General features: G+C 43.0%; 2 protein-coding genes across 5 annotated transcripts in view; one reads left to right on the plus strand and one right to left on the minus strand.

Moving 5' to 3' along the window:
• Positions 1-18,140, minus strand: part of GPBP1L1 (GC-rich promoter binding protein 1 like 1) — a 66,538-nt gene extending 48,398 nt beyond the window's left edge. The window contains exon 1 of one of the 3 annotated variants that reach the window (XM_030942553.1): positions 18,036-18,140. The gene's annotated coding sequence lies outside the window, so the exon portion shown is untranslated. Of the gene's footprint in view, positions 1-16,522; positions 16,736-17,104; positions 17,267-18,035 lie in introns of those variants that run through there. The other 2 variants (XM_010363047.2, XM_010363046.2) reach the window with 2 other exon arrangements.
• Positions 18,141-18,274: 134 nt separating this feature from the next.
• TMEM69 (transmembrane protein 69) lies at positions 18,275-24,883 on the plus strand. Of its 2 annotated transcripts, none has more exons than XM_010363043.2 (3): positions 18,275-18,493; positions 21,372-21,509; positions 23,891-24,883. In XM_010363043.2, the coding sequence occupies exons 2-3, from the start codon at positions 21,468-21,470 to the stop codon at positions 24,587-24,589; spliced, it is 741 nt and encodes a 246-aa protein (XP_010361345.1). In that variant the 5' UTR covers positions 18,275-18,493; positions 21,372-21,467; the 3' UTR covers positions 24,590-24,883. The 2 variants fall into 2 exon arrangements, with proteins under 2 accessions (XP_010361345.1, XP_010361346.1); XM_010363044.2 differs by having other exon boundaries at positions 18,281-18,379.
• The last annotated feature ends 622 nt before the right edge of the window (positions 24,884-25,505 follow it).

Below are 25,505 nucleotides of genomic sequence, written 5' to 3' on the forward strand. Positions count from 1 at the left end.
CCAAGGTCCAAACAATTTACCTATATTGACTTCTTAGTTTTAAGTTTTGTCTTTCATATTTAGGACTTCAATCAGTTGGAAATGATTTGTATATGGTATGAGACCCAGGTCCAATTTCAACAGAAGTATTCTTTTTTCACTGATTTATACAGCCAGCTCTATCATAAATTGTTTCTATGTATGTGTGGATCTGCTTCCAAATTTCTGTTCCACTGGCTTATTTACATATTTTGACACTACCACCATATGTCTTAACTATTATACCTTTACAATAATATTCTGATATGTATTGGAGCAAGGCCATCTCCCCTCATAATATACCTATAGAATGCCTTGGCTATTCTTGGCTCTCGGGCTTTTTTTTTTTTTTTTTTTTTTGAGACACAGAGTCTCACTCCATCACCTAGGCTGTAGTACAGTGGTGTGATCTCAGCTCACTGCAACCTCTGCCTCCCAGGTTCAAGCGATTCTCATGCCTCAACTTCTCAAAGTAGCTGGGATTACAGGCGTGTGCCACCATGCCCATTTTTTTTTAGTAGACACGGGGTTACACCATGTTGGCCAGGCTGGTCTTGAACTCCTGGCCTCAACTGATCCACCTGCCTGAGCCTCCCAAAATGCTGGGATTACAGGCATGAGCCACCATGCCCAGCCTCTCTGGCTCTTTAATATTAATTTTAAAACAGGCCAGGAACGGTGGTACATGCCTGTAATTCCAGAACTTTGGGAGGCTGAGGCGGGAGAATCGCTTGAGCTCAGGAGTTCAAAACCAACTCAGCATCATGGTGAAACCCCATCTCCACAACAAAGAAAATACAAAAATCAGCTGTGTGTGGTGGTTCACACCTGTAGTCCCAACTACTCAAGAGGTTGAGGTGGGAAGATTGCTTGAACCTGGGAAGCTGAGGCCACACTGAGCAGAGATGGTGTCACTGCACTCCAGGCCTGGGTGACAGGGCAAGACTCTGTCTCTAATAATAAATGAATAAATAAATAAATAATTTTTAAAACAACTACATCAAATTTAAGGGGGAAAATCTTGTTATGACATTGCTTGGAATAACAATATATCTAGATTAAAATGGGAGAACTGACATCTTCATAATAAATCTTCCAAATGGTCAATTTCTTATTTCAGTCTTCTTTAACATCATCAAGTAAAGTTCTAAACTTTTTTCCATAAAGATGCTGTATATCATTTTATTTATTTATTTATTTATTTATTTTTTTGAGACGGAGTCTCGCTCTGTCACCCAGGCTGGAGTGCAGTGGCGTGATCTCAGCTCACTGCAAGCTCCGCCTCCCGGGTTTACGCCATTCTCCTGCCTCAGCCTCCCAAGTAGCTGGGACTACAGGCGCCCGCCACCTCGCCCGGCTAGTTTTTTTGTATTTTTTGGTAGAGACGGGGTTTCACCGTATTAGCCAGGATGATCTCGATCTCCTGACCTCGTGATCCGCCCGTCTCGGCCTCCCAAAGTGCTGGGATTACAAGGTTGAGCCACCGTGCCCGGCCTATGTATATCTTTTTAAAAAGATTTATTCAGGCCGGGTGCGGTGGCTCCTGCCTGGGAGGCCAAGGCAGGCAAATCACAAGGCCAGCAGTTTGAGACCAGTCTGGCCAATACTATGAACCCTGTCTCTACTAAAAATACAAAAAATTAGGTGGGCATGGTGGCAGGCACTTGTAGTCCCAACTACTCAGGAGGCTGAGGCAGGAGAATCGCTTGAACTGGGGAGGTGGAGGTTGCAGTGAGTCGACATTGTGCCACAGCACTCTAGCCCAGGCGACAGTGTGAGACTCTGTCTCCAAAAAAAAAAAAAAAAAAATTATTCTTAGATACCTTACAAATGTATTTTTGATGCTATTGAATTATTTCCTTTAAATGGCTGTTTACTGCTGGCATAAATTATATCCAGCAACCTTGCTAAACTCTCATTAATTTTAATAATTTGTCTATAGATTCCACAAATAATGAGAGATAGAAGAACTCTTTTTATACACATGTTAACTTTTAGGTGTTTATCAGACATCAAGGTGGAGATGTTAAGTAGATAGTTGGATAACAGTCTGCAGTTTGTGACAAATACAGACTGTAGACAAATTTTATTTAAATCCATGGACCTAGATGAGATCATCAACAAAGTGAATGTAAAAAGAGATGGAACCTTGATATGTAACTTTAAAGATTGGGAAGACTGAGGAAAAAAACCATCAAAGTGTGGGGACCCAGAAGCTAAGCAGAAACATGTTTCAAGAAGGTAGAGTGACCATTATTCAAATGTTATTAAATAGGATAAAAAGCTGATAATTCACCACTGGATTCACTTGGAAGTGTCAGTGACGATGTTGGACAGGGGAGGTGGTGAAAGCCTGATTTCAGTGAGTTCAAGAGGGAAGGAATTGGAGACTAAAAGTATAGACAACTGTTTTGAGAAGTGTTGGTGCAGAACAGAGAAAAGGAGCATGTAGGCTAGAAGGGGATGGTGTGGTCAAAAGAAGTTTTTTACTGCACTGATAGGAATAACCCAGCAGAGAAAGAAAACTTGATGCAGCTGATACAGAAAACTGCTGAAATATCCTTCAGCAATTCAGAGGGGTGAGATGTGATGTATCAGTAAAGACTGGCCTTCAACAGGCTCATGAATACTTCACTTAAAGGAACAAGTGGGAAAGCAGAACGCATGGGTAGTAATGCAATGAGAGTTCGGAAGGTCTATCCTGATTGCTTCTATCTTCCTAAGTAGAAAGCAAGACCTTCAGCTAAAAGTATGGGTAGGTGCAGAGGAGTTGAGGGGTGTGAGAACAATTAAAGCGTGAAACTGAAGAATGAACTACAGAGATACAGTAGAGCTTCCCAGCAGAGCAAGAGCCCACATCTGTAAGCTACCATGACTTTGACTCCCTGAATTCTCTTGTTCTTCTCACTGACCCATACCCAATTCCCAAACGCCAATCTAAGTTAAGATCCCAGTTCTTGCTTACTTTGCTTGTCACCCATGAAGCTGACTGTGGTTGAAAGAGACACAACCATGCTTTTAAATATTTGTTTTCGGCTGGGCGCGGTGGCTCACGCCTGTAATCCCAGCACTTTGGGAGGCCGAGGCGGGCGGATCACAAGGTCAGGAGTTCAAGACCAGCCTGCCCAATATGGTGAAACCCCATCTCTACTAAAAATACCAAAAAATTAGCCGGGCGTAGTGGCACATGCCTGTAATCCAGGAGACGGAGGTTGCAGTGAGCAAAGAACCAACCCAGGCAACAGAGCAAGACTCTGTCTCCAAAAAAAAAAAAAAAAAAAAAAAATTGTTTTCTACTACAAAGAACCCTAATCAATACACTCTCAAAAGTCAATGAAAGCTGGACATGGTGGCCCAAGCTTGTCATCCCAGCTACTTGAGAAGCTAAATCACGAAAATCTCTTCAACATGGGATGGGGAGGTTGCAGTGAGCCGAGATTGTGCCACTGCACTACAGCCTGCGTGACGGAGCGAAATTGTCAAAAAAAGAAAAAGTCAATGACTTGTGAATCACCAACTTCAATGGCTTACACTGTTTACATGTTCTTTAGCAAAACCCATCTTAAATCCCCTGATTTCCATGACATCACATCATTAGAAGACCATTATCCGAGTTCTCAAACCCGGATTACATCAAGCTAAAAAATTCAAAAGATGGCCAGGCGCGGTGGCTCACGCCTGTAATCCCAGCACTTTGGGAGGCCGAGGTGGGCGGATCACGAGGTCAGGAAATCGAGATCATCCTGGCTAACACGGTGAAACCCCGTCTCTACTAAAAATACAAAAAAAAAAAAAAAAAAAAAAAAAAAAAAAAAATTAGCCGGACGCGGTGGCGGGCGCCTATAGTCCCAGCTACTCGGGAGGCTGAGGCAGGAGAATGGTGTGAACCCGGGAGGCGGAGCTTGCAGTGAGCCGAGATCACGCCACTGCACTCCAGCCTGGGCGACAGAGCAAGACTCCGTCTCAAAAAAAAAAAAAAAAAAAATTCAAAAGATGTTTTAAGGACTGACACAGGATTGTCTGTTTTATTTGGATAAGTAGAAGATTAAAAATTTTAATATCACAATTTCATTGAAGGCAGTATGTCATAAAAGACAATTCTTGGAAAAAGGAACAACTCACCTTAAAAAAAAGTTAACAATCTTACATTGATAATATTCACAAAGGGCTGAAGTCTTTGTCAGAGAGCAGCACTGAGTGACAACCACTGCATTAATATATGCTGATTTTCTCCCTACCGTGTGATTACAGATGGTCCCTAACTTACAATTGTTCAATTTAAGATTGTTCAACTTTACAATGGTGTGAGGTGAGAAAGAAACTCAACAGAAACCCATACTTTGAATCGTGATCTTTGCCCAGGCTAGCAATATGCAGTACAATACTTTCGTGTGATGCTGGGCAGTGCCAGCAAGCCATAGCTCCCAGTCAGTCACAAGGGTCAGACAAAAGTAAACAACTGATACTGTACAGCGTATGTGTTGCCAGATGATTTTGCCCAACAGCAAGCTCATGTAAGTGTTCTGAAAACGCATAAGGTAGGCTAGGCTAAGCTATGATGCTTGGTAGGTTAGGCATATTAAGTACATTTTCAACTTAATGTTATTTTCAAATTACAATGGGTTTATCCAAATGCAAGTCAAGGAGCATCTGTACTTTTTTCGGACTCTTCCTTTCTCTTGTCAATGTAATGGTTCTTTAAATGCTTCCACGTAGTCCTTTCCTTGTTTTTCTGTGCTCTTCATTATCTCATCAATTTTCAAGACTTCAGGTCTCCAAGTGAGTGACTTAAATTCTTGCTTCATCACTTTGGGAGGCTGAGGTGGGCGTATCACAAGGTCAAGAAATCAAGACCAGCCTGGCTAACACAGTGAAACCCCGTCTCTACTAAAAATACAAAAAAATTAGCCGGGCGTGGTGGTGGGCACCTGTAGTCCCAGATACTCGGGAGGCTGAGGCAGGAGAATGGCGTGAACCTGGAGGCAGAGCTTGCAGTGAGCCGAGACTGCGCCACTGCACTCCAGCCTGGGCAACAGAGCGAGACTCTGTCTCAAAAAAAAAAAAAAAGAAAAAACAAATGGGACACGCTTGGTAGGGATTAATAGCAAAGGTGATTATCTCTATCTTTTTATAGACAGGGTCTATTTAGTGGGTGCCCAATAAATGGTAATTTTGTAAAGGTGTTGACAATTCTATCAATTAGTATCCCCTTCATCTTAACTGTTCTTTTTTGAGACAGGGTCTCACTCTGTTGCCTAGGCTGGAGTGCAGTGGCACGATCACGGCTCATTACAGCTGACCTCCCAGGCTTGAGTGATCTTCCCAGCTCAGCTTCCCAAGTAGCAGGGACTACAGGCACCTATCACCACACCCGGCTAAATTTTGTATTTTTTGTAGAGACAGGGTCTTGGCCATGTTGTCCAGGCTGGTATCAAGTTCCTGAAATCAAGCAATCCACCAGCCTCGGCCTTCCAAAGTGCTAGGATTACAGACATGAGCCACTGTACCCAGACTTCTTACTGTTCTTAAGAGCTCTCCTTGAGCATTCCTTATTCCTTAAACTGCAGATCCTAAGACTATGGTACGTTTATCTTTAAATATTCACTAACCCTAATATTTCTTTTCAAAATCTCATGATTTGAAAACCACACAGGTTTAAAGGACTTCCTTCAAAGGACTGTATAACCTTACAGTAGTCTATATACTCATTTTCTATCTGTACATAGTTTCCCTCCCAATTCCTCAATAAGCAGAACTCAAAGGTTATTACTGCCTTGCTTCTTTTATTTCTAATTCTCAACAGAAAAGAGCCTAAAGCCATTTTCTACTTTAGCACTGCTTATTTTAACTCCAGAAGAGAGAAATTCCTATTTAAGAGTTTCTGAAGAATATGAAATTTGAGCAAGTCTTTCAATGAACCAAAAGGGGACATAAGATTTGTTTCCCGTACAGCATTTCTGTCTATTAAGAAAAGACTTGGGGCCGAGCGCAGTGGCTCATGCCTGTAATTCCAGCACTTTGGAAGGCCAGGGTGAGCAGACTGCTTGAGCCCATGAGTTTAAGACAAACTTGGGAAACAGGGCAAAACCCCATCTCTACAAAAAAACACAAAAAAATTAGCCAGTTTTGGGAGGCCAAGGTGGAAGGATCACCTGAGGTCCGGAGTTTGAGACCAGCCTGCCCAATAGAGCGAAACTCCGCCTCTACTAAAAATACAAAAAATTAGCCGGGCGTGGCAGCAGGTGCCTGTAATCCCAGCTACTCGAGAGGCTGAGGCAGGACAATCACTTGAATCTGGGTGGCGGAGGCTGCAGTGAGCCGAGACTGCACCACTGCACTCTAGCCTGGGTGACGAGAGAAACTCTGACTCAAAAAAGTCAGGCATGGTGGCACATGCCTGTACTCCCAGCTACTTGGAAGGCTGAAGTGGGAGGATCACTTGAATCTGGGAGGTCTAAGCTGCAGTGAGCCATGATTGTGCCATTGCACTCCAGCCTGGGTGACAAAGCAAGACCCTGTCTTAAAACAGCAACAACAACAACAACAACAAAGTACTTGGCCAGGAATGGTGGCTCATGCCTGTAATCCCAATACTTTGGGAGGTCAAAGGGGGAAGATCACTTGCGTCCAGGAGTTTGCCATCAACCTGGGCCACATGGCAAGATCTCTACCAAAAAAAAAAAAAGGCCCAGGTGCGGTGGCTCATGCCTGTAATCCCAGCACTTTGGGAGGCTGCGGCAGGCGGATCACTTGAGATCAGGAGTTCGAGATCAGCTTGGTCAATGTGGTGAAACCCCATCTCTACTAAAAATACTAAAATTAGCCAGGAATGGTGGCGCATGCCTTTAGTCTCAGCTACTCGGGAGGCTAAGGCAGGAGAATTGCTTGAACCTAGGAGGCGGAAGTTGCAGTGAGCTGAGATTGCGCCACTGCACTCCAGCCTGGGTGACAGAGGAAGACTCCTCTGAGGGAAAAAAAAAAAAATTTAGCCGGAAATAGTGGTGGTGTAGTCCCAACTACTTGGAAGGCTGGGAGGACTGCTTGACCCTGGGAAGTCAAGGCTACAGTGAGCCGTGATGATCATGCCACTACACTCCAGCCTATGCTACAGTGTGAGACCCTGTTTCACAAAAGCAAAAACAAAGAGAAAGTAACTAATACTATGGTGATTAACATGGATATGTAAGTCTATTATGGAGTCTAATAAACAAAATCCCTGTAGTGGCTAGGAAAAGAAAAAAATATAAAGGAACAAAATTGTATTTCTATCACAAATTCAACGACAACAATGGGATTTCTGTACCCATAAGAGGTGCATGAGAGAAATCATGTGAAGTGCTATGACATAATATAAGGCACAGTATAGAACATTATCTTGAATTACTCACTAATTCATACTCTTAAAACCTGAATCAAATCATGAGACTATTTTACACCTATCAAACTGGCAAAAAAAAAAAATTCTGACACTATAAAGTGTTAACGAAGATGAGGCACAAACAAAGAATTCTCATACACTGCTGATTAGAGTGTAAACTGGCACACAACCACTTTGGAAACTGGCAAACAACAAGTTGTAAAACCTCTATGATCCATTAATCCTAATCACGCATAACCACAAGAAATACTGATAACATCCTATAACATGGATGAACCCTCATCCATTATGCTACATGAAAGAAGCCAGACACAAAAGATCATGTAGTTCTACAATGGTTGTACAACTCTGAATATACTAAAAACCACTAAATTGTACACTTTAAATAAGTGTATTTTGTTATATAAATTAGAGCTCAGTGAAACTGTTCCCCAAAAAAATTAAGACCAACGATTGATAAGGGACTGGGAAATCCTTCGCCACCAACGTTAACACCATGCAAATTAGTTTCTTGTTCTAAGTGGAAAGATTGATTAATATATAGATAGGACTACCTATCTTAGCATTACAATGTCTTTTGTGATACAATGCAAAATGAGGAATTGCTATGCTGTATTTTAGTCAACAATGTTTAAAGGTGAATCCATCAATCTGTCAGCTATCAACTTTAGAGAAAAATATAGGAATTAAAAAAAGAACAAGCTAAATAATACCATAAGTATGTGATCATACCAAACCATTCTAGGGTAAGTGACACAGTCTCAAAATCAGTGTCACTGAAAAATAAAGACTATACTACACTAAAAAGATATAGATAAATTAAACATCTGCAACAAGGTCCTAAATCAGATAACGGCTTGGATAGCTAGCTGCAATAAACACTTTTTTTTTTTTTTGGATCAGCTGGAGAAATTTGAATAGCACCTGGGTATTAGAAGAAATGAACATTTACTCACATGGAAAGTGGGTATCACGAACTAAAAAAAGAAAGTTGATCTCATTTAGTAAAATAAAAATAGAAACCTAAATATACGCGCTTAGACGACAATCTGGAAAAAAATGCACCAAGTTGTTAACAGTGGTAACTCCTATGTGATAGGAATGCCAAGGCTTTATTTTTGCGTATCTATATCGTCTAATATTCTACATTATCCTTACACTGCTTCTGTAATAATAAAAAGATTACTAAAAGAAAGAATCACATGGAGAGCTTTAATAAACCACTGATGTCCAGGCCTTACTCCAGATAAATTTTAAAAGGTTGAGAACTATCGCTTTTGAGAATTGGGGCAGATAAAAGGGAAAATTGTCTGACAAGGCTTAAAAAGAAATTTATCAGAAGAACCCTGGGAATTCAGAGAACGAAGGAGAGGCTGTCTCGACTTGGCAAACACCAAAAACCAAAGGAAGCTAAGCAGTCAAAACCCCTGCCAAGGTCATGCCACAGGAAGAGCCTGCTGAGGAAACTGCTCCAGCTAGCAATGCCACCACCAACAGCCACTGGAATGAATTCCAAACTGTCCTTGCATCTTCACATCTCTCACTCCGATGCAAGTCCCCAAAGTGAAGGGCATCTGACTGGCACAGTTTGGGTAACATGACCCAGCTCTAGCTGCCAGGGGTCCAGCACAGAAAGTTTATCTATATAGTATGTGTGTGTGTGCACCCAACCTTTCCAGCATCCTCTCCCACTAAGATTCACAAAAAAGCAATACTGGAAAGGGGTTAAAATGGTAAACAGACAAAAAAAACAACAAAGGATCATTTTAAACCCCAATTAGTAGAATGTCCAACACAGGAATCCTGCTAGCCTTGCCATTAGGAATCAACTTGAATTACTGTGCCTTCTTTTGCTTCATTGTTCCAAAAACATTTCCTAAAAAGTAATTTCAGGTCAGGCACAGTGGCTCATGCCTGTAATCTCATCATATGGGGAGGCAAAGGTGGGAGGAATTGCTTGATTCCAGGAGTTCAACACTAGCCTGGACAACATAGTGAGACACTATCTATACAAAAAAAAAAAAAAATTAGCCAGGCATGATGGCACACACTTGTATTTCCCAGCAGGGCTGGGGGTGGGGGCCCAGGATGGAGCTGAGGTGGGAGGATCACTTGAGCCTAGGAGGTCAAAGCTGCAGTGAGCTATGATCATGCTACTGCACTCCAATCTGAGCAACAGAACAAGACTGTCTCTGCAAAATAAATAAACTTTTATCAGTTTCAGCAGCACCAAAAGGCTCTAATTCTCTGTGATTACAACAGGCTATTTGTAACATTTTCAAAACTATGTTTTTTTTTAAATAATTGAGTGATTTAATAGTAGTGACAAACAGATTGAGACACGCTTTTTTTTTTTGGAGAAAGAGTCTCGCTCTGTCACCTAGGCTGGAGTTCAATGGCACAATCTTGGCTCACTGCAACCACCACCTCCCAGGTTCAAGTGATTCTAGTGCCTCAGCCTCCAGAATAGCTGAGATTACGGACATTCACCACCACGCCCAGCTAATTTTTGTATTTTTAGTAGAGACGGGGTTTCGCCACGTTGACCAGCCTGGTCTTAAACTCCTGGCCTCATGTGATCCGCCTGCCTCGGCCTACCAAAGTGCTGGGATTACAGGTGTGTGCCACCATGACCGGCCAAGACATACTTTAAAAAAAAAAAAAAAAAAAAAGAATCACTTTACAAGCATCTCTAAAAATCTCTTCTCAAGATAAGCTTCACTTCCAAAGCAAATATTAATTTTTTTTTTTTTTTTTTGAGACGGAGTCTCGCTCTGTGGCCCAGGCTGGAGTGCAGTGGCCGGATCTCAGCTCACTGCAAGCTCTGCCTCCCGGGTTTACACCATTCTCCTGCCTCAGCCTCCTGAGTAGCTGGGACTACAGGCGCCCGCCACCTCGCCGGGCTAGTTTTTTGTATTTTTTAGTAGAGACGGGGTTTCACCGTGTTAGCCAGGATGGTCTCGATCTCCTGACCTCGTGATCCGCCCGTCTCGGCCTCCCAAAGTGCTGGGATTACAGGCTTGAGCCACCGCGCCCGGCCGCAAATATTAATTTTTAAGGTAGAATAGCAAATTCGGGACCTAGATGGCTCTGTCACACACTAGCTGTGTGACCTTGAACAAGTCATTTCACCTCTTTGTGTCTCAAATACCTACCTAATTTGGAGACTCTTGAATTGCTGTTGATTAAATGAGTGAATGTATATAAAGTGTTAAGAGTAATGCCTGGATGTTGTTCCCTGCAAAAAGAAAAAAGAATAGTGCCGAGCCTATAGTGAGTATACCATAAGCGCAAACAATAAAATGCCTAATAGTTGGAGGATAGATAATAGGAAAAAAAATTCAGTTTTGAGAAATTTTCAGATTGAATATGCTGAGACAACTATTCATTAGTAACCAAATCAGGAAATAAAAACTTTTCAATTTTATAACAGAATATACAAGTAGGGGAAAAAAAAGGCAGGAAAGAACCCACCTGGAAAAGTTAACACTGAATTGGGCACCAAAGCAAACCAAACACTCCACTTTACATAGCATCTCAAACGAGAGTCAATAACCCATAAAATTACCCTGTGTTGCCCAACAGAGAAATTGCAAGAAAATGATACAATGAGAATCACTGAACAAACCAGAAAATAAAAATTCCCAAATACACAGAATCACCTAACAAATTTAGTCTTCTCAGTCTTCTCTATTTCCAAATCAAATCTCGATCTAAGCCTCTATAGCCAACTACCAATTTACAAGGAATCAAGAAAATCTAGAATGTGGGAAACTGCAGGACAAATGACCTGGTTTCTTTAACAAAGTACAAGGAAAAAAACTGAGGAGAAATATGCAAATAAAGGCATTTAAAATGGCAGCCAATTGCAGTTTGTGGGACCTAGATCCTGATTCAAATAAATTACAAAAGTCAACAGAAAACTAGTATCTAATAAAGAAAAACACCACTGCATGTGCAACTCATCTATGCAGATTTCACTGAATTTCACTGGATTGGTATGTAAAAGGATGTTCATTAAAGACAACTTCTCTAATAATCATGAAGCTCTTACAGTCAGACATTATTTTAAGAATTCTACAAATATCATTTATTTACTACAACAACCCTAGGAGAAGGTACTATTATTATCCCCACTTAACAGATGAAGAAACAAAGAGTCTCACTTAAGTAATTCACTCAAAGTCACCAAGCTGTAAGCAGCAAAGCTGAGATTCGAACCCAAATGGTCTGGCTACAAAGCCAACCACTGATTACCATACTATGCCATTTCTTTGCGTGCTATGGTGGAAACTATGCTTTGGAATCACAGAAAGCTGCCCAAATCTCCATCTCTATGTTACCCAAATTACTTAACTTCTTGGAACCTCTGTATACTCTCTCGTAGAAGAGTTAATATCTACTTCTTTAAATAGTAAGGAATAATAAGATTACATAATTGACTTCATTACAGCATCTAAGTTTATGAAGCCCACAATAAATGGTTCCTATTGCTCTTTCTGCCATACATGGTAAGACGAATTAAAAAGTAGAAAAATTTACAAACAGCACAAAAACTGGAAAAGCTCTTTCAAATTAATTAAACAGCCCCAAAACCAACTTTTCTATATACTTATATACTTTAAGGATAGCAATGATTCAGACAAGAACTTTTTTATAGGCCGGGCGCGGTGGCTCAAGCCTGTAATCCCAGCACTTTGGGAGGCCGAGACGGGTGGATCAAGAGGTCAGAAGATCGAGACCATCCTGGCTAACATGGTGAAACCCCATCTCTACTAAAAAATACAAAAAACTAGCCGGGCGAGGTGGCGGGCGCCTGTAGTCCCAGCTACTCGGGAGGCTGAGGCGGGAGAATGGCGTAAACCCGGGAGGCGGAGCTTGCAGTGAGCTGAGATCCGGCCACTGCACTCCAGCCTGGGCGACAGGGCGAGACTCCGTCTCAAAAAAAAAAAAAAAAAAAAAAAAAGAACTTTTTTATATGCCAGACTTTTAAACTTGAGCAGAAACAGAGTCTGCAAGCTCAATTTAAAGTATAGCCAAACTTAACCAAATGAGATTTTTCTGGGGGAAAAAACTTACTCCACACAAATAGACCTACTGCTCAGAAAAGGGTACTAAAACTTTGTTCATTGTGGTGATTCTCTAGCCTGACGTATGGTTAACAAAGGCAAAGTGGCTTTGAAGGCAAAGTGGTTTTTATCTTAGAAAAAGAAGGTGAACTTAAAGAGTTTGTTAAAATCACCTCCTTTAAGAATAATTGTTTTTTATGTTATCCTCCAACTATTAAGTATTATCTGTTAAACCATACAGTTCTTTGTTTTATGGTCATCTAGGTATTCCCAGTCCCTAGTTTCTTTTACTGAGTTGTTTTAGCTGAAAAAAGATTCAGCTAATAGATCAATTAAAGGCTAATTATTTGCCTTAGTAAAGAAAAACAATAGGCTCTTTTAAATGTTTGCCTAGCATGTTTGAAATCACCTATAAAAATTCAATTTACATAACATCAGAAATATATCTACTTCAGTTAAGTTACACCTGTGGACAAAAGTTCAGTTCCTCTTACTGAACTATTTTTCAAGTTTGATTATAAGCTATTTGAGGCAGATTTCAGTGGGAAATAGGAAACACTGAGTCTGATTTAGAAGTAACTTTGGCAATCAGGTCTCTAACAGCACAACCACATATTAAATTCCAGACAACAGTCAATTATGAGGTGGTATGTTATTTCTCCGTCACCTAGATTTTTCCACTCATCTACCTGAACAACCATAAATACACCAAAATTTGCCTTTCCCATTAGTTTTTTTTAGTTGGAATCCTTTAAAATTTTGTGTGCCTTTCATCTTTTAGATTAACAGTCTTACTTTCATGTTTAAAGACAGTGACCATAACCGTTAAGTTAAACACAACGACTCAGATTGCCTAAATTTGAATACAGGCTGTTACCTACTAGCTGGATGAGTCTCTGGACTTCTTTTCCTCAACTATAAAATGGGTATAAAACAGCATCTACTTAGACTTGGCGCTGTGGCTCATGCCTGTAATCCCAACACTTTGGGAGGCCAAAGTGGGCAGACTGCCTGAGCCCCTGAGTTTGAGACCAGCCTGGGCAACATGATAAACCCTCCCCCTCCTAACAAAATACAAACAAACAAAAAATTAGCCCGGCGTGGTGGCACACACCTGTCGTCCCAGTTACTAGGGAGGTTGAGGTGGGAGGATCGCTTGAGCCTGGGAGGCGGAGGCTGCAGTGAGCAGAAATCGCGCCACTGCACTCCAATTTGGGTGACACAGTGAGACCCCATATCAAAAACAAAACAAAACAAATGAACCAGTATACTTATAAAAATAAACAACAAGCCGAGCGCAGTGGCTCATGACTGTAATCCCAGCACTTTGGGAGGCCAAAGCAGGTAGATCACCTGAGGTCAGGAGTTCAAGACTAGCCTGGTCAACATGGTGAAAACCCATCTCTACTAAAAAATACAAAAAATTAGCCGGGCGTGGTGGCGAGCCCCTGTAATCCCAGCTACTAGGGAAGCTGAGACAGATGAATCGCTTGAACCCAGGAGGCGGAGGTTGCAGTGAACCGAAATCGAGCCACTACATTCCAGGCAGGGCAACAAGAGTGAAACTCCACCTCAAAAAAAAAAAAAAAAAGAAAAAAAAGAAAAAGAAAATAAATAACAAATATAAAGCACTTTAAACAGCAGTCAGTCCCTGGCACATCACAGTTATAACCATAAAATAAAGATATGCAATCTTCTGGCCGGGTGCAGTGGCTCAAGCCTGTAATCCCAGCACTTTGGGAGGCCGAGACAGGCGGATCATGAGGTCAGGAGATCGAGACCATCCTGGCTAACACAGTGAAATCCCGTCTCTACTAAAAAAAAAAAAAAAAAAAAAAAAAAAAAATAGCCAGGCGAGGTGGCAGGCGCCTGTAGTCCCAGCTACTGGGGAGGCTGAGGCAGGAGAATGGCGTAAACCCGGGGGGACGGAGCTTGCAGTGAGCTGAGAACCGGCCACTGCAGTCCAGCCTGGGCGACAGAGGGAGACTCTGTCTCAAAAAAAAAAAAAAAAAAAAAAAAAAGATATGCAATCTTCTGAAGTATGATTCACAATTGTGTCTTACCTTTAACTCAGCATTAAAAATGAATTATAAGCAGAAATGTGCACCAGATTTCTTATCATTCTAAATTTAAATGGTTGAATGTGTCCTCCTCAGCTAAGCATCTTAACAGCCACTGATGAGCAATCTAGTAAATTGAATTCGCTCAAAATAAAGAGGCTTCCCAAGAGTTCCCCCCACACCACAAATTAAGAGCTCTGATAAGACACCAACCAGAATCAATTAAATGTTTATATTAACATGTACAAACCATTTGAGTACCCTAAAAAAAAGAGTAAGATCTTACTCCAGTTTAGTAGTTAACAGTGACAAAACACAAAGCAACTTGTAATTTCTATTAAAAACTTTAAATATTTTTCCTGTAAAACCACCAAAATAATTTAACAACAACAACAAAAATCCTAGGGGAGTTAACAAAAATCAACTTTTGTATGTGAAGAAACGTCAAAAGTACATTGAAAACTGACTCCCTGGGAAAGATGACAGCTTATTTTACTATTAATTTCGAAGTTTTCATTCACAATTAGCATTTCACTCTTTTATCTTTTAAATAGATACAGGCTCCAGCACCTTTCCAAATACTGAAATTTACTGGTTTTGGTTTCCAATCTATGACTTTTTGTTTAAACTTCTAGATCTATCGGTTTAAAAAAAAAACAAACAGGAAATAAAAGCCTCTTGTTTAAAAGGGCACGACAATCAGGCACTCCATACTTAAAGTATGTTTTCACTTGTTAAAATGTCTTAACACTATTCTAGTAAATATCTCAAACTTAATAGCACCCTAATTTCCTTTCAAATATTGAATATAAAAGACCTTAGAAAAGAGCAGCAGTCTACCAAAGTACAAATATAATTCTACTGAGGAGTGACTACCAATCACTTTACTTTTGGATAAGGTTTACACAAGAACATGACTTACTACTAAACTAAAACATGAACCACTATTATTAACTTCGTATTTTTCTGGTAAGCAATAATTATCAATGTCAAAAATATTTCAACAAATATGACAAGCCAACTTCAGAGCACAAAGTTGGCAGATAAAATTGACACCACAGCACAATTTCAAAACTATAAGCGACTATTAAACACGCACAACACACCGCACCACACCCATTCTTATGTAAACTTTAGGAGTACTCAACTTTGTGAGCCTCACCTTTGTTTTCACCTAGCATAAGGAGAGTTAAAGGTGAGACACAATTTGCAAAAAACTAAAAGATCAAAAGATTCAGTTAATGTCCCCACAGGGAAAACGACTAAAACCTTTAAACGTTAATGTATTTAAGTAATCGAAGGGCAGGGCACTTCCCCAAGCTACAGCCATTTTAGATTCAGACTTTCTTTCGAATTTCACGGGTTGGGGAGAACTAAATTTAAAACAAGAGAAAAAAAAACACTTAAAACATTTCAGGATCGACCAGCTTTCCCCGCCCTTCCAAGGAAAGGAGGTTGGTAGACATTGGATAGACTCAATCTAAACGAAAACACCTCGCTACCACAGAGAACCGGAAAGCTGGGGGTTAAAACTTTTTTCCCCTCAGATATCCAACATTTGACTTATACTTTTTCGTCCTCAGGTTTTCCTTTGAAGGAAAACAAAAGCCCTTAGCTTTCATTTCAAGAAGTAAAGATAAAAACCCTTAAGCCAAGTCACTCAACCAGCACCAAGCCGGATCGCCTGGAGAGGAGCCAAAGAGCCGCAGGTGAGCGTTCCGACCCGACGACCAAAGTTAAAGTAGGAGCGCTTTCGCCGAGCCCCGGCGACGCTCGCGTGCAAAGCTCCATGTACGGGGGTGGCAGGGGTGCCGCGTCCGAACCACTTGACCCGTGGGCTGCGCTCGCCCCTCTCGGGTCGGACCTACACCCAACCACCTGTGTGAGAGGTTCTTTCAACTAGTTTTAACAGCCGGTTGGTTAGGCACCGGGCGGAGCCTCGCGCCGGAACGACTCCAAGATCTCCTACTGCCCAGTTGTCCCAAACTCCCACTCACCGGGCAGCGGCGGAGCCACGGCCAGGGACTAGACGCGGCGTCTGAGGACGCGTCCCCAGCTTGTCGACCCGGCAGAGGCGTTTAGTCTACAACCATAACAAAGCTCTTCCCAAAATGGCTGCCCGGCCCACAAGGTCCAGGAGGGGCAGAGCGGGTGGAGGAGGAGGAGCGACGAGCAGCACGGCCCTCCCCTCCCCCGTCCGACCCCGCCTTACACACGCCCACCTGAAGAAGCGCATGCGCACGGGACTGGGTCCGGCGGCCCAGCCGGACGCCAGTACACCACGCTGCCAACGTTCGGCCTCCAGAACGGCGGTGATGCCCTGCCCCACTCTCGGCTCCCTTCCTCGCCGCTTGAGGCGGCGCGTGGTCGCCTCTACCTCCCACAGAATTGAATCCTCTGCCTTTCCTCGTGCCGCCTGAGGCAGGGACAAGCCTAGTTTAGTACGCCCCTTCTAACCCCCCTGCCCACTTCCAGGGCCTGGGCGCGTATGAATGAGTGGGTGGGTATGCATATGTGTATCCCTTTTTTCTTCACCCTCCCACAGCCCGCCCCTGGGCCAGTGCGCGTCCCGAAACTACCTCTACAAGGACTTGCAAACCGGTTTCGGAGGAACGTGTGTTTTCCAGCCCTTTCCCACCTTCTGCTCCTTACTTTCCGTGTGCGCGTCGTTGAGACTCCAGCCCCCAGCGGGCCACACGGCCTGGTCCCGGAGACTGCGCGGCTGCGTCGGCCGCGCTACCTGCTGGGAGTAGTAGTTCCCCGGGAGCGCAGGCGTCACTGCCCCGCCCCAGCGAAGGGCGGGTTTCCGGCGAGAGCCTGCGCTTGTGACAGTGCCGTTTCTCCTACCTGAAGTCTCATTGGGTATCGCGCTACTGGAAGGGGCGGCGCTGCCATGACAGAGGAGGCAATAAAACTGAAGGCCTAGCTCGACTAAAAGCGCTTTAACGGACTTCGCTGTGGCTCCATCTAGCACGGAAAGCTAAACCTTGTAATGGCTGGCAACCAGGAAGCTAGACTACCTAGAATCCGGAGGACTGGAGGGACTGGCAGGCGTGGGCCCCTGAGATCTCCTATTACATGTCTTCAGCGTTATCCATAGACACGGAAGGACACTAAGATTGCCTGGTGCCATTTCCTGTGAAATAAGTCCAGATAAGAGAAGGGACTTGCCCAAGGTCACATAGCCGAGAAAGCCGAGGGCATCAGGAGAAATGATCTGACTTTCCAAACCACCCCCAAGCCTAGGGCCCTTATCACCACACCTTTCATGGAAGTGAAAATCCTGCTCTTTTGCTCTTTAATCCTTAATGAAGTTTCTAGGTCCTAGCAAAGAAAATGAATATAAGAACTGGGCTTTATTCCTCCTTTAAATGATAGTAAAGGGCCGTAATGCAGAGTGAGATGTGTCCCCATAGGTCTTACAACCCCTGTTTTACAAAGTGAAACGTAAGTTCCACAGATGGCAAGCAATTCCAGGTCACACCGGGCCTAAAATCCCAAGTCTCTTACCTTCCTTCACCACCATCATTCTGAGATTGTTTCAGTACTTGCACTCTACCTTCCCGAACTCTGTGGGCAGATTCTGCTGCCTGGGAGCCCTGGAATAAAAAGTCAAGGACCGTTCGACATCTGGATTCAACTAGAAATTAAGAATGGCCCCCAAACAGAAAGCCGGGCATAGGAACCAGTTAGCGCAGGTCAAGTCCTACCCGGACTCATTTTTTTCAGTCCTCAGGAAGTAGGGGGCTCTCTGAATCCACTTGCCGGAAGTGCCTTTCCAGTAGACCTGGGCTGTTGTTGCGGTTGTTCTCCGCCTCTCCGTGCAACGCTGGCAAGTCTCAAAGTCGCCACAGGTGCAGGTTGGGATGGGAGGCACCAAGGATTGGTAGTAAATTGGAGACGCGGGCACTATCGGGCAGGGTTTCCCGAAGACACTGGCGTCTAAACCCCGCCTTCCTTTCTCAGAGGTCAGTTTGAAGTTTGCGGTTTGCAGTCTTCCCACTAGGGCAATGGGAATATTGAGCTTTTTCAAATATTAGGAGGATTAAGCTTTGCGTCTCAGTCCTTAATCCCGTATCACCTGCCGTCCCTGGACTTTGGGTTATCACTTTTTAATATCCACTAGTTGGAAAGCACGTGCCAGAGTTAAGGGAGTGTCCAAAGGTGGGGGGGATGGTTGAGATTTTAAACGGAGTGATCTGGAAAGTCCTTACGAAGAAAGTGATTTTGCACAAAAGTGATGGGTACGCTCTGCAGACATTTTGGTCTGGGGCTCAGGTGGGTGGGTGTGGGTGTGTGGGCCTTCTACTCGGAGGCCCAGGATAACTTACCTCCCTACTTCCTTAAGTATAGCATGAAGACATTAACTGGTATACAGGATTTCTTGACCCAGCCCTAAGATCTGTGATCAATAAATTAGTTTAATCGGTTTTGTTTTTTGTTTTTTTTTTTTGAGACGGAGTCTCGCACTGTCGCGTGGGCTGGAGTGCAATGGCACGATCTTGGCTCACTGCAACCTTCGCCTCCCAGGTTCAAGCAATTCTCCTGCCTCAGCCTCTCGAGTAGCTGGGATTACAGCCGTCCGCCACCACGCCCAGCTAATTTTTTGTATTTTTAGTAGAGACGGGGTGGGGGGCGGGAAGGGGGGGGTTCACTGTGTTGGCCGGGCTGGTCTCTAACTCCTGACCTAGTGATCCACTCGCCTCGGCCTCCCAAACTGCTGGGCCTACAGGAGCGAGCCACTGCGCCCTGCCCAATTGATTTTTTTAAATTAAGCAGCAACTGTAGGTTTTTTTAGACATCCCATTCTCCTGGTTATGAATGAAGTTGGCAGATCTAGATCCGTATTATCATTCACCTGTTTTTACTGGCTGCTTACATTAGAGTTTTCAATCAGTCCCTGCTGTGTAAAGTGCTTTGTGTCAGGGACAGTTCTCAGCTATTTACATGTAGTAACTTATTAAGTGTTACATCAGGCTAAGTGGCACACACCTGTAATCCCAGCACTTTGGGAGGCCGAGGCGGGTGGATCGCTTGAGCTCAGGAGTTCGAGACCAGCCTGAGCAATATGGCAAAACCCCTTCTATACAAAAAATACAAAAATTGGGGCCAGACACGATGCCTCACACCTGTAATCCCAGCACTTTGGGAGGCAAGTGGATCACGAGGTCAGGAGATCGAGACCATCCTAACACGGTGAAACTCCATCTCTACTAAAAATACAAAAAAATGAACTGGGTGGGCATGGTGGTGGAGGCCTGTAGTCCAGCTCCTCAGGAGACTGAGGCAGGAGAATGGCATGAACCTGGGAGGTGAAGCTTGCAGTGAGCTGAGATGGCACCACTGCTCTCCACCCTGGGTGACAGAGCAAGACTCTGTCTCAAAAAAAAAAAAAAAAAAAAAAATTAGCTGGGCATGGTGGTGTGGCCTGTAGTCCCAGCTCCTTAGAGGGCTGAGGTGGTAAGATCCCTTGACCCTGGAAGGTCAAGGCTGCAGAGAGCGGCGATCACACCACTGTACTCCAGATTGTGTGACAGAGCGAGACCCTGTATCCCCCCAAAAAAAAGTTACATCAACCCTATGAATTAGTTAGTACCCTTCTTTTTTTTTTTTTTTTTTTTTGAGACGGAGTCTTGCTCTGTCGCCCAGGCTGGAGTGCAGTGGCCGGATCTCAGCTCACTGCAAGCTCCGCCTTCCAGGTTTATGCCATTCTCCTTCCTCAGCCTCCTGAGTAGCTGGGACTACAGGCGCCCACCACCTCACCTGGCTAGTTTTTTTTGTATGTTTTAGTAGAGACAGGGTTTCACCGGGTTAGCCAGGATGGTCTCGATCTCCTGACTTCGTGATCTGCCCGTCTTGGCCTCCCAAAGTGCTGGGATTACAGGCTTGAGCCACCGCGCCCAGCCGAGTACCCTTATTTCAAAGGTGAATGAACTACACCATAACAAGGTTAAATAATTTGTTCAAAGACACACAGCTAATAAGTAGTGGAGCCAGGATTCCAACCAAGTTTGACACCAAAGTCTGTACTCCAACAGGCTATTCTCTCTCTCAGTACTAAGTTAATGAGGTTATTTTGAGCATTAAATGAGTTAATGCTAGCTGGGTGCGGTGGCTCACGCCTGTAATCTCAACACTTTGGGAGGCCTCGGCAGGTGGATCACCTGAGGCCAGGAGTTCGAGACCAGCCTAGCCAACATGGCAAAACCCCATCTCTACTAAAAATACAAAAATTGGCCGGGTATGGTGGCGGGAGCCTGTAACCCCAGCTACTTAGGAGGCTGAGGCACAAGAATCGCTTGAACCCAGGAGGCGGATGATGCAGTGAGCCAAGATCGTGCCACTGTACTCCAGCCTGGACGACACAGCAAGTCTCAAAACAAACAAAAAAACCTAAATTATATTGGTTTGGTACTATCGTTATTTTGTTGTGAACTCTTAAGCCCCAAAGTAAATAACTAAGGAGAAAAAAAGGAAACAGAGAAGCTATGACCTTCCAGTTTTTTTTTTTTTAATTTTTTTTATTTCACAAAAATGCCATTTAGAAGACCCTTCATTTTAAAGATGAGAAAACTGGTACTCAAGCAATTTGCCCAGTGTCACACAGCTAGGAAATGGTGAGAGTATCTATAAAATCTCTATGTGCATTATTCTTTCTATTACACCAGACAGCCAAAGCTAAAAGAACAGTTCAGGTATTAAAAGTATCTGTTTCGTTACTGTGTTACCGATAGTTTGAAAACATTAATGATTCTTTTCAAAGGAAACTGATATATTCATGAATTACTATTTAAAAATTAATGTATAAAATGAGGAAAATGAAGTGACATCTTGTGTTATACACAGAAATGCCCCTGATTCAGTGCCTCCACTTAGCTGCAACAACACGTTAATCAGAACTGCCTGGCATCTTCCTGAACAAGACTTTCAATAGGGGCCAGGATGCTTCGCTTCATCCAGAAGTTTTCTCAAGCATCTTCAAAGGTTGGTTTGTTCAGCAAATATTTGAGCACTATTTGTCAAATATTGCTTGGGCTAGGGCAGTAGCAGTGAAAAAGACAAAAATTCTTACCCTTGTGTATTCAGGTAATGGAGGGAAGAGTTAAGTAAAATACAAGTAAAATCTTTATTATATCAGGCTGGGTGCAGTGGCTCACTCCTGTAGTCCCAGCAATTTGGCAGGCCAAAGTGGATGGATCACTTGAACTCAAGGAGTTCAAGACCAGTCTGGGCACATGGCAAAACCCTATCTATACAAAAATTTAGCTGGGCATGGAGTCACACGCCTATAAGTCCCAGCTACCTGGGAGGCTGAGGGAGGAGGATCACTTGAGCCCAGGAGGTTGAGGCTGCAGTGAGCAGAGATCATGCCACTGCACTCCAGCCTGGGTGACACAGCAAGACGATGTTTGCAAAAAAAAAAAAAAATTGGCCAGGTGCCGTGGCTCATGGCTGAAATCCCAGCACTTTGGGAGGTTGAGGCAGGTGGGTCACTTGAGGTCAAGAGTTCAATACCTGCCTGGCCAACATGGTAAAACCCTTGTCTCTACTGAAAAATACAAAAATTAGCTCAGCGTGGTGGGCGCCTGTAGTCCCAGCTGCTTGGGAGGCTGAGGCGTAAGAATCACTTGAACCCAGGAAGCCGAAGTTGCAGTGAGCCGAGATCACGCCACTGCACTCTGGCCTGGGTGACAGAGGAAGACTTCATCTCAAAAAATAAAAATTAAAAAAAATAAGGCCAGGCACAGTCACTCATGCCTGTAATCCCAACACTTTGGGAGGCCAAGGCGGGTGGATCACTTGAGGTCAGGAGTTTGAGACCAGCCTGGACAACATGGTAAAACCCTGTTTCTACTAAAAATACAAGAATTAGCTGGGCGTAGTGGTGGATGCGTGTAATCCCAGCTACTCAGGAGGCTGAGGCAGAGAATGGCTTGAACTTGGGAGGCAGAGGTTACAGTGAGCAGAGATTGCACCACTGCACTCCAGCCTGGGTGATAGAGCAAGACTCAGTCTCAAAACAATAAAAATTAATACATCAAATGGTAAGTGCTGGGGAGAACTATAAAGCAGGGAAGGGGAATAGGTAGTGTCAAGATGTAGGATTGCACTTATAAATGGCAGGAGATCAGAAGTAAGTAACTGAGGGAAGAGCAGTAAATATGGAAATGGGAAATGGTTCCAAGATGGAACCATTCCTAGCATGTTTGAGTGATCACTGAAATTCTTCAATAACTTCAATTTTTGCTGGGCGCGGTGGCTCACGCCTGTAATCCCAGCACTTTGGGAGGCTGAGGTGGGCGGATCACAAGGTCAGAGATCAAGACCATCCTGGCTAACATGGTTAAACTCCGTCTCTACTAAAAATACAGAAAATTAGCTGCCAGGCGTGGTGGCAGGCACCTGTAATCCCAGCTACTCTGAAGGCTGAGGCAGGAGAATAGAGTGAACCTGGGAGGCGGAGCTTGCAGTCAGCTGAGATCAAGCCACTGCACTCCAGCCTGGGCAACAGAGAGACTCTTGTCTCAAAAAAAAAAAAAAAAAACTTCAATTTTTTCTTTAATGCAACACTTTTTAGTTGAAGTCTGATAACTAAAACACAGAAACAGCAGGAAAGGTTATTACTTTGCCCGTGTACAATGAAAGGCACTGGGGATTTTAAGGCAAGGAAAAAAATACGGTCCTGGCTCTCAAGTCTACTAAGACAAAGACAAGTAAACACACAATTTTAATTCACTGTGAGAAAAATTATGATGGAAGTGTGCACAGGATACTTACTATAGGAGCATTAAATCAGACCGTAGAAGGGCAAAGGAAAGCTTTAACTTGAATGTTGAGGTAAGTTTCCTAGATAGAAAAGTAGTAAGAGCTAGAATTCTAGGCAGAGCCTACACAAAAGCATGGAACTGTGAAAAGTATGTGGTGTTTATAAAGCTAAGTTGGAAGGTAGATTTATTTTCTCCATATAAAAACAGCATTCCCACAGTAATTAGTGCCGCTTCTTTTGCTATTTCTAAATAGAAGAGGCAGTTTAGAAGGCCAAATTCTGAAGGTCTAGTCTTTACCTGATCCTTTTTCAGATATTTTTCTTACGGAATAAGATTAAGTGGTAGGTTGAAATATATCACTGGTTTGTGTTCAGTGGTTTCTTTTGTACATTTTATAGTCATTTAATACTTTTACCAGCAATAACATCACTTCAGAGTTAGTTCATCCTTGCTGTATAGTTTGATGTGGTAATGGAAAGCAGATCTTTTTTGTTTGCTCCTTTCAAACAATTCCAATTGTTTCATACTGGGATTGACTAAAATCTGATGATACATATAGATTTTTAATTTTGTCTTTTGGTTCTGTTTTCTTTGTAGATGCTGAAGTACTCTTTCCCAGTGGGACTAAGAGCCAGCAGAACAGATACACTTTCTCTCAAGGTGTCTCTCCAGCAGAACTTTTCCCCATTTCCAAGGCCTTGGCTTTCCTTATCATTTCCGGTGTATATGAGCAAGACACAGTGCTATCATACATCCCCCTGCAGCTTTAAAAAGGAGAAGCAAGCACTTCCAGCCAGGTCACCAAGCACCATCAGTTACATAACTGACAGCCCAAAGCCAGCATTATATGTAACTCTGGCAGGACTAATCCCCTTCGTTGCTCCACCACTGGTCATGCTGATGACAAAAACTTATATTCCCATATTAGCTTTTACTCAGATGGCTTATGGAGCCAGTTTCCTATCTTTCTTGGGTGGGATCAGATGGGGTTTTGCTCTACCAGAAGGTAGTCCAGCCAAACCAGACTACCTTAATTTAGCCAGCAGTATAGCTCCTCTTTTCTTTTCATGGTTTGCCTTCCTTATTTCTGAAAGACTTAGTGAAGCCATAGTCACAGTAATAATGGGTATGGGGATAGCATTACACCAAGAATTTTTTCTCTTACCACATTATCCCAACTGGTTCAAAGCCCTGAGAGTAGTAGTCACTTTATTGGCTACTTTTTCATTTATAACCACTTTTGTAGTTAAAAGTATTTTTCCAGAAAAAGGACATAAGAGACCTGGTCAAGTATAAAAAATATAAAAATACACTGTAGATAACATTAGTATGCCGGCTACACCTTCTTCTACTTCTGTTTGGCTCTTTTTTCCCACACCAGTGGTAATTTATTCTTCACAGATTGTTCTTCATTTCTAGAAGTTGTTATTTCATAGTAATTACTTGAGCAAAAGCTTGAAAATCCCTGACAAGTACTTTTCATCTCATAGTATATTAGTTTTCACTCAGTCATTTTATGAATAATAGTTATCCACTTAAACATTTCAATATTTTAACTGTCTTGAAAATTAAAAGATTAAAAATCCCCTTTGTTAGAGTCCTGTGATCATTGAAAAGAATACACATATTCTCCCACTTCAAGCGGAAAACATCTTATCTGTGAGTGTCTGGAAAGAAAAGGTAGTTCCATTGAGGAGTTTTCACAGGAGTTACCACTGGGAAATGCATGTCCAAGCTTATTTCACATGGTGTAACCCAATTATATAAGCCAAAAGGATCTATGGCTCTAAAGTCAGTAGAGAGCAGTGTCATGAGGGAAAGCCACATTCAAAGGTAAGTCGGGCATGTTTTCCAGTTTTTATTAGGATATTTGGCATGGTATAGATACAACTTATCCCTTACCACCAAACACATAATAGCTGGTCACAATGATTATTTTCAAAGGAAACTATTTAAAATAAAGCCACTAGTACATATAAGTTAGGAAAGAAAAGTCAAGCTGGAGCCATCTTGATATTCTAATGAGCAGGCCTATTTAGTTCTACATCTTTTTTTTTTGAGACGGAGTTCATTCTGTTGCCCAGGTTGGAGTGCAGTGGCACGATCTTGGCTCACCGCAACCTCCGCCTCCCGGGTTCAAGCAATTCTCCTGCCTCAGCCTCTCTAGAGTAGCTGGGATTATAGGCAAGTGCCACCATGCCCAACTAATTTT

The sequence above is a fragment of the Rhinopithecus roxellana genome, chromosome 12 (assembly GCF_007565055.1).
Source record: "Rhinopithecus roxellana isolate Shanxi Qingling chromosome 12, ASM756505v1, whole genome shotgun sequence".
Classification (NCBI taxonomy): Eukaryota; Metazoa; Chordata; class Mammalia; order Primates; family Cercopithecidae; genus Rhinopithecus; species Rhinopithecus roxellana.

Coding starts and splice junctions, on each gene's coding strand:
- TMEM69 (XM_010363043.2), top strand. CDS start 21,468: ATGCTTCGCTTCATCCAGAAGTTTTCTCAAGCATCTTCAAAG. Junction 21,510..23,890: donor TTTCTCAAGCATCTTCAAAG/GTTGGTTTGTTC, acceptor TTTTCTTTGTAG/ATGCTGAAGTACTCTTTCCC.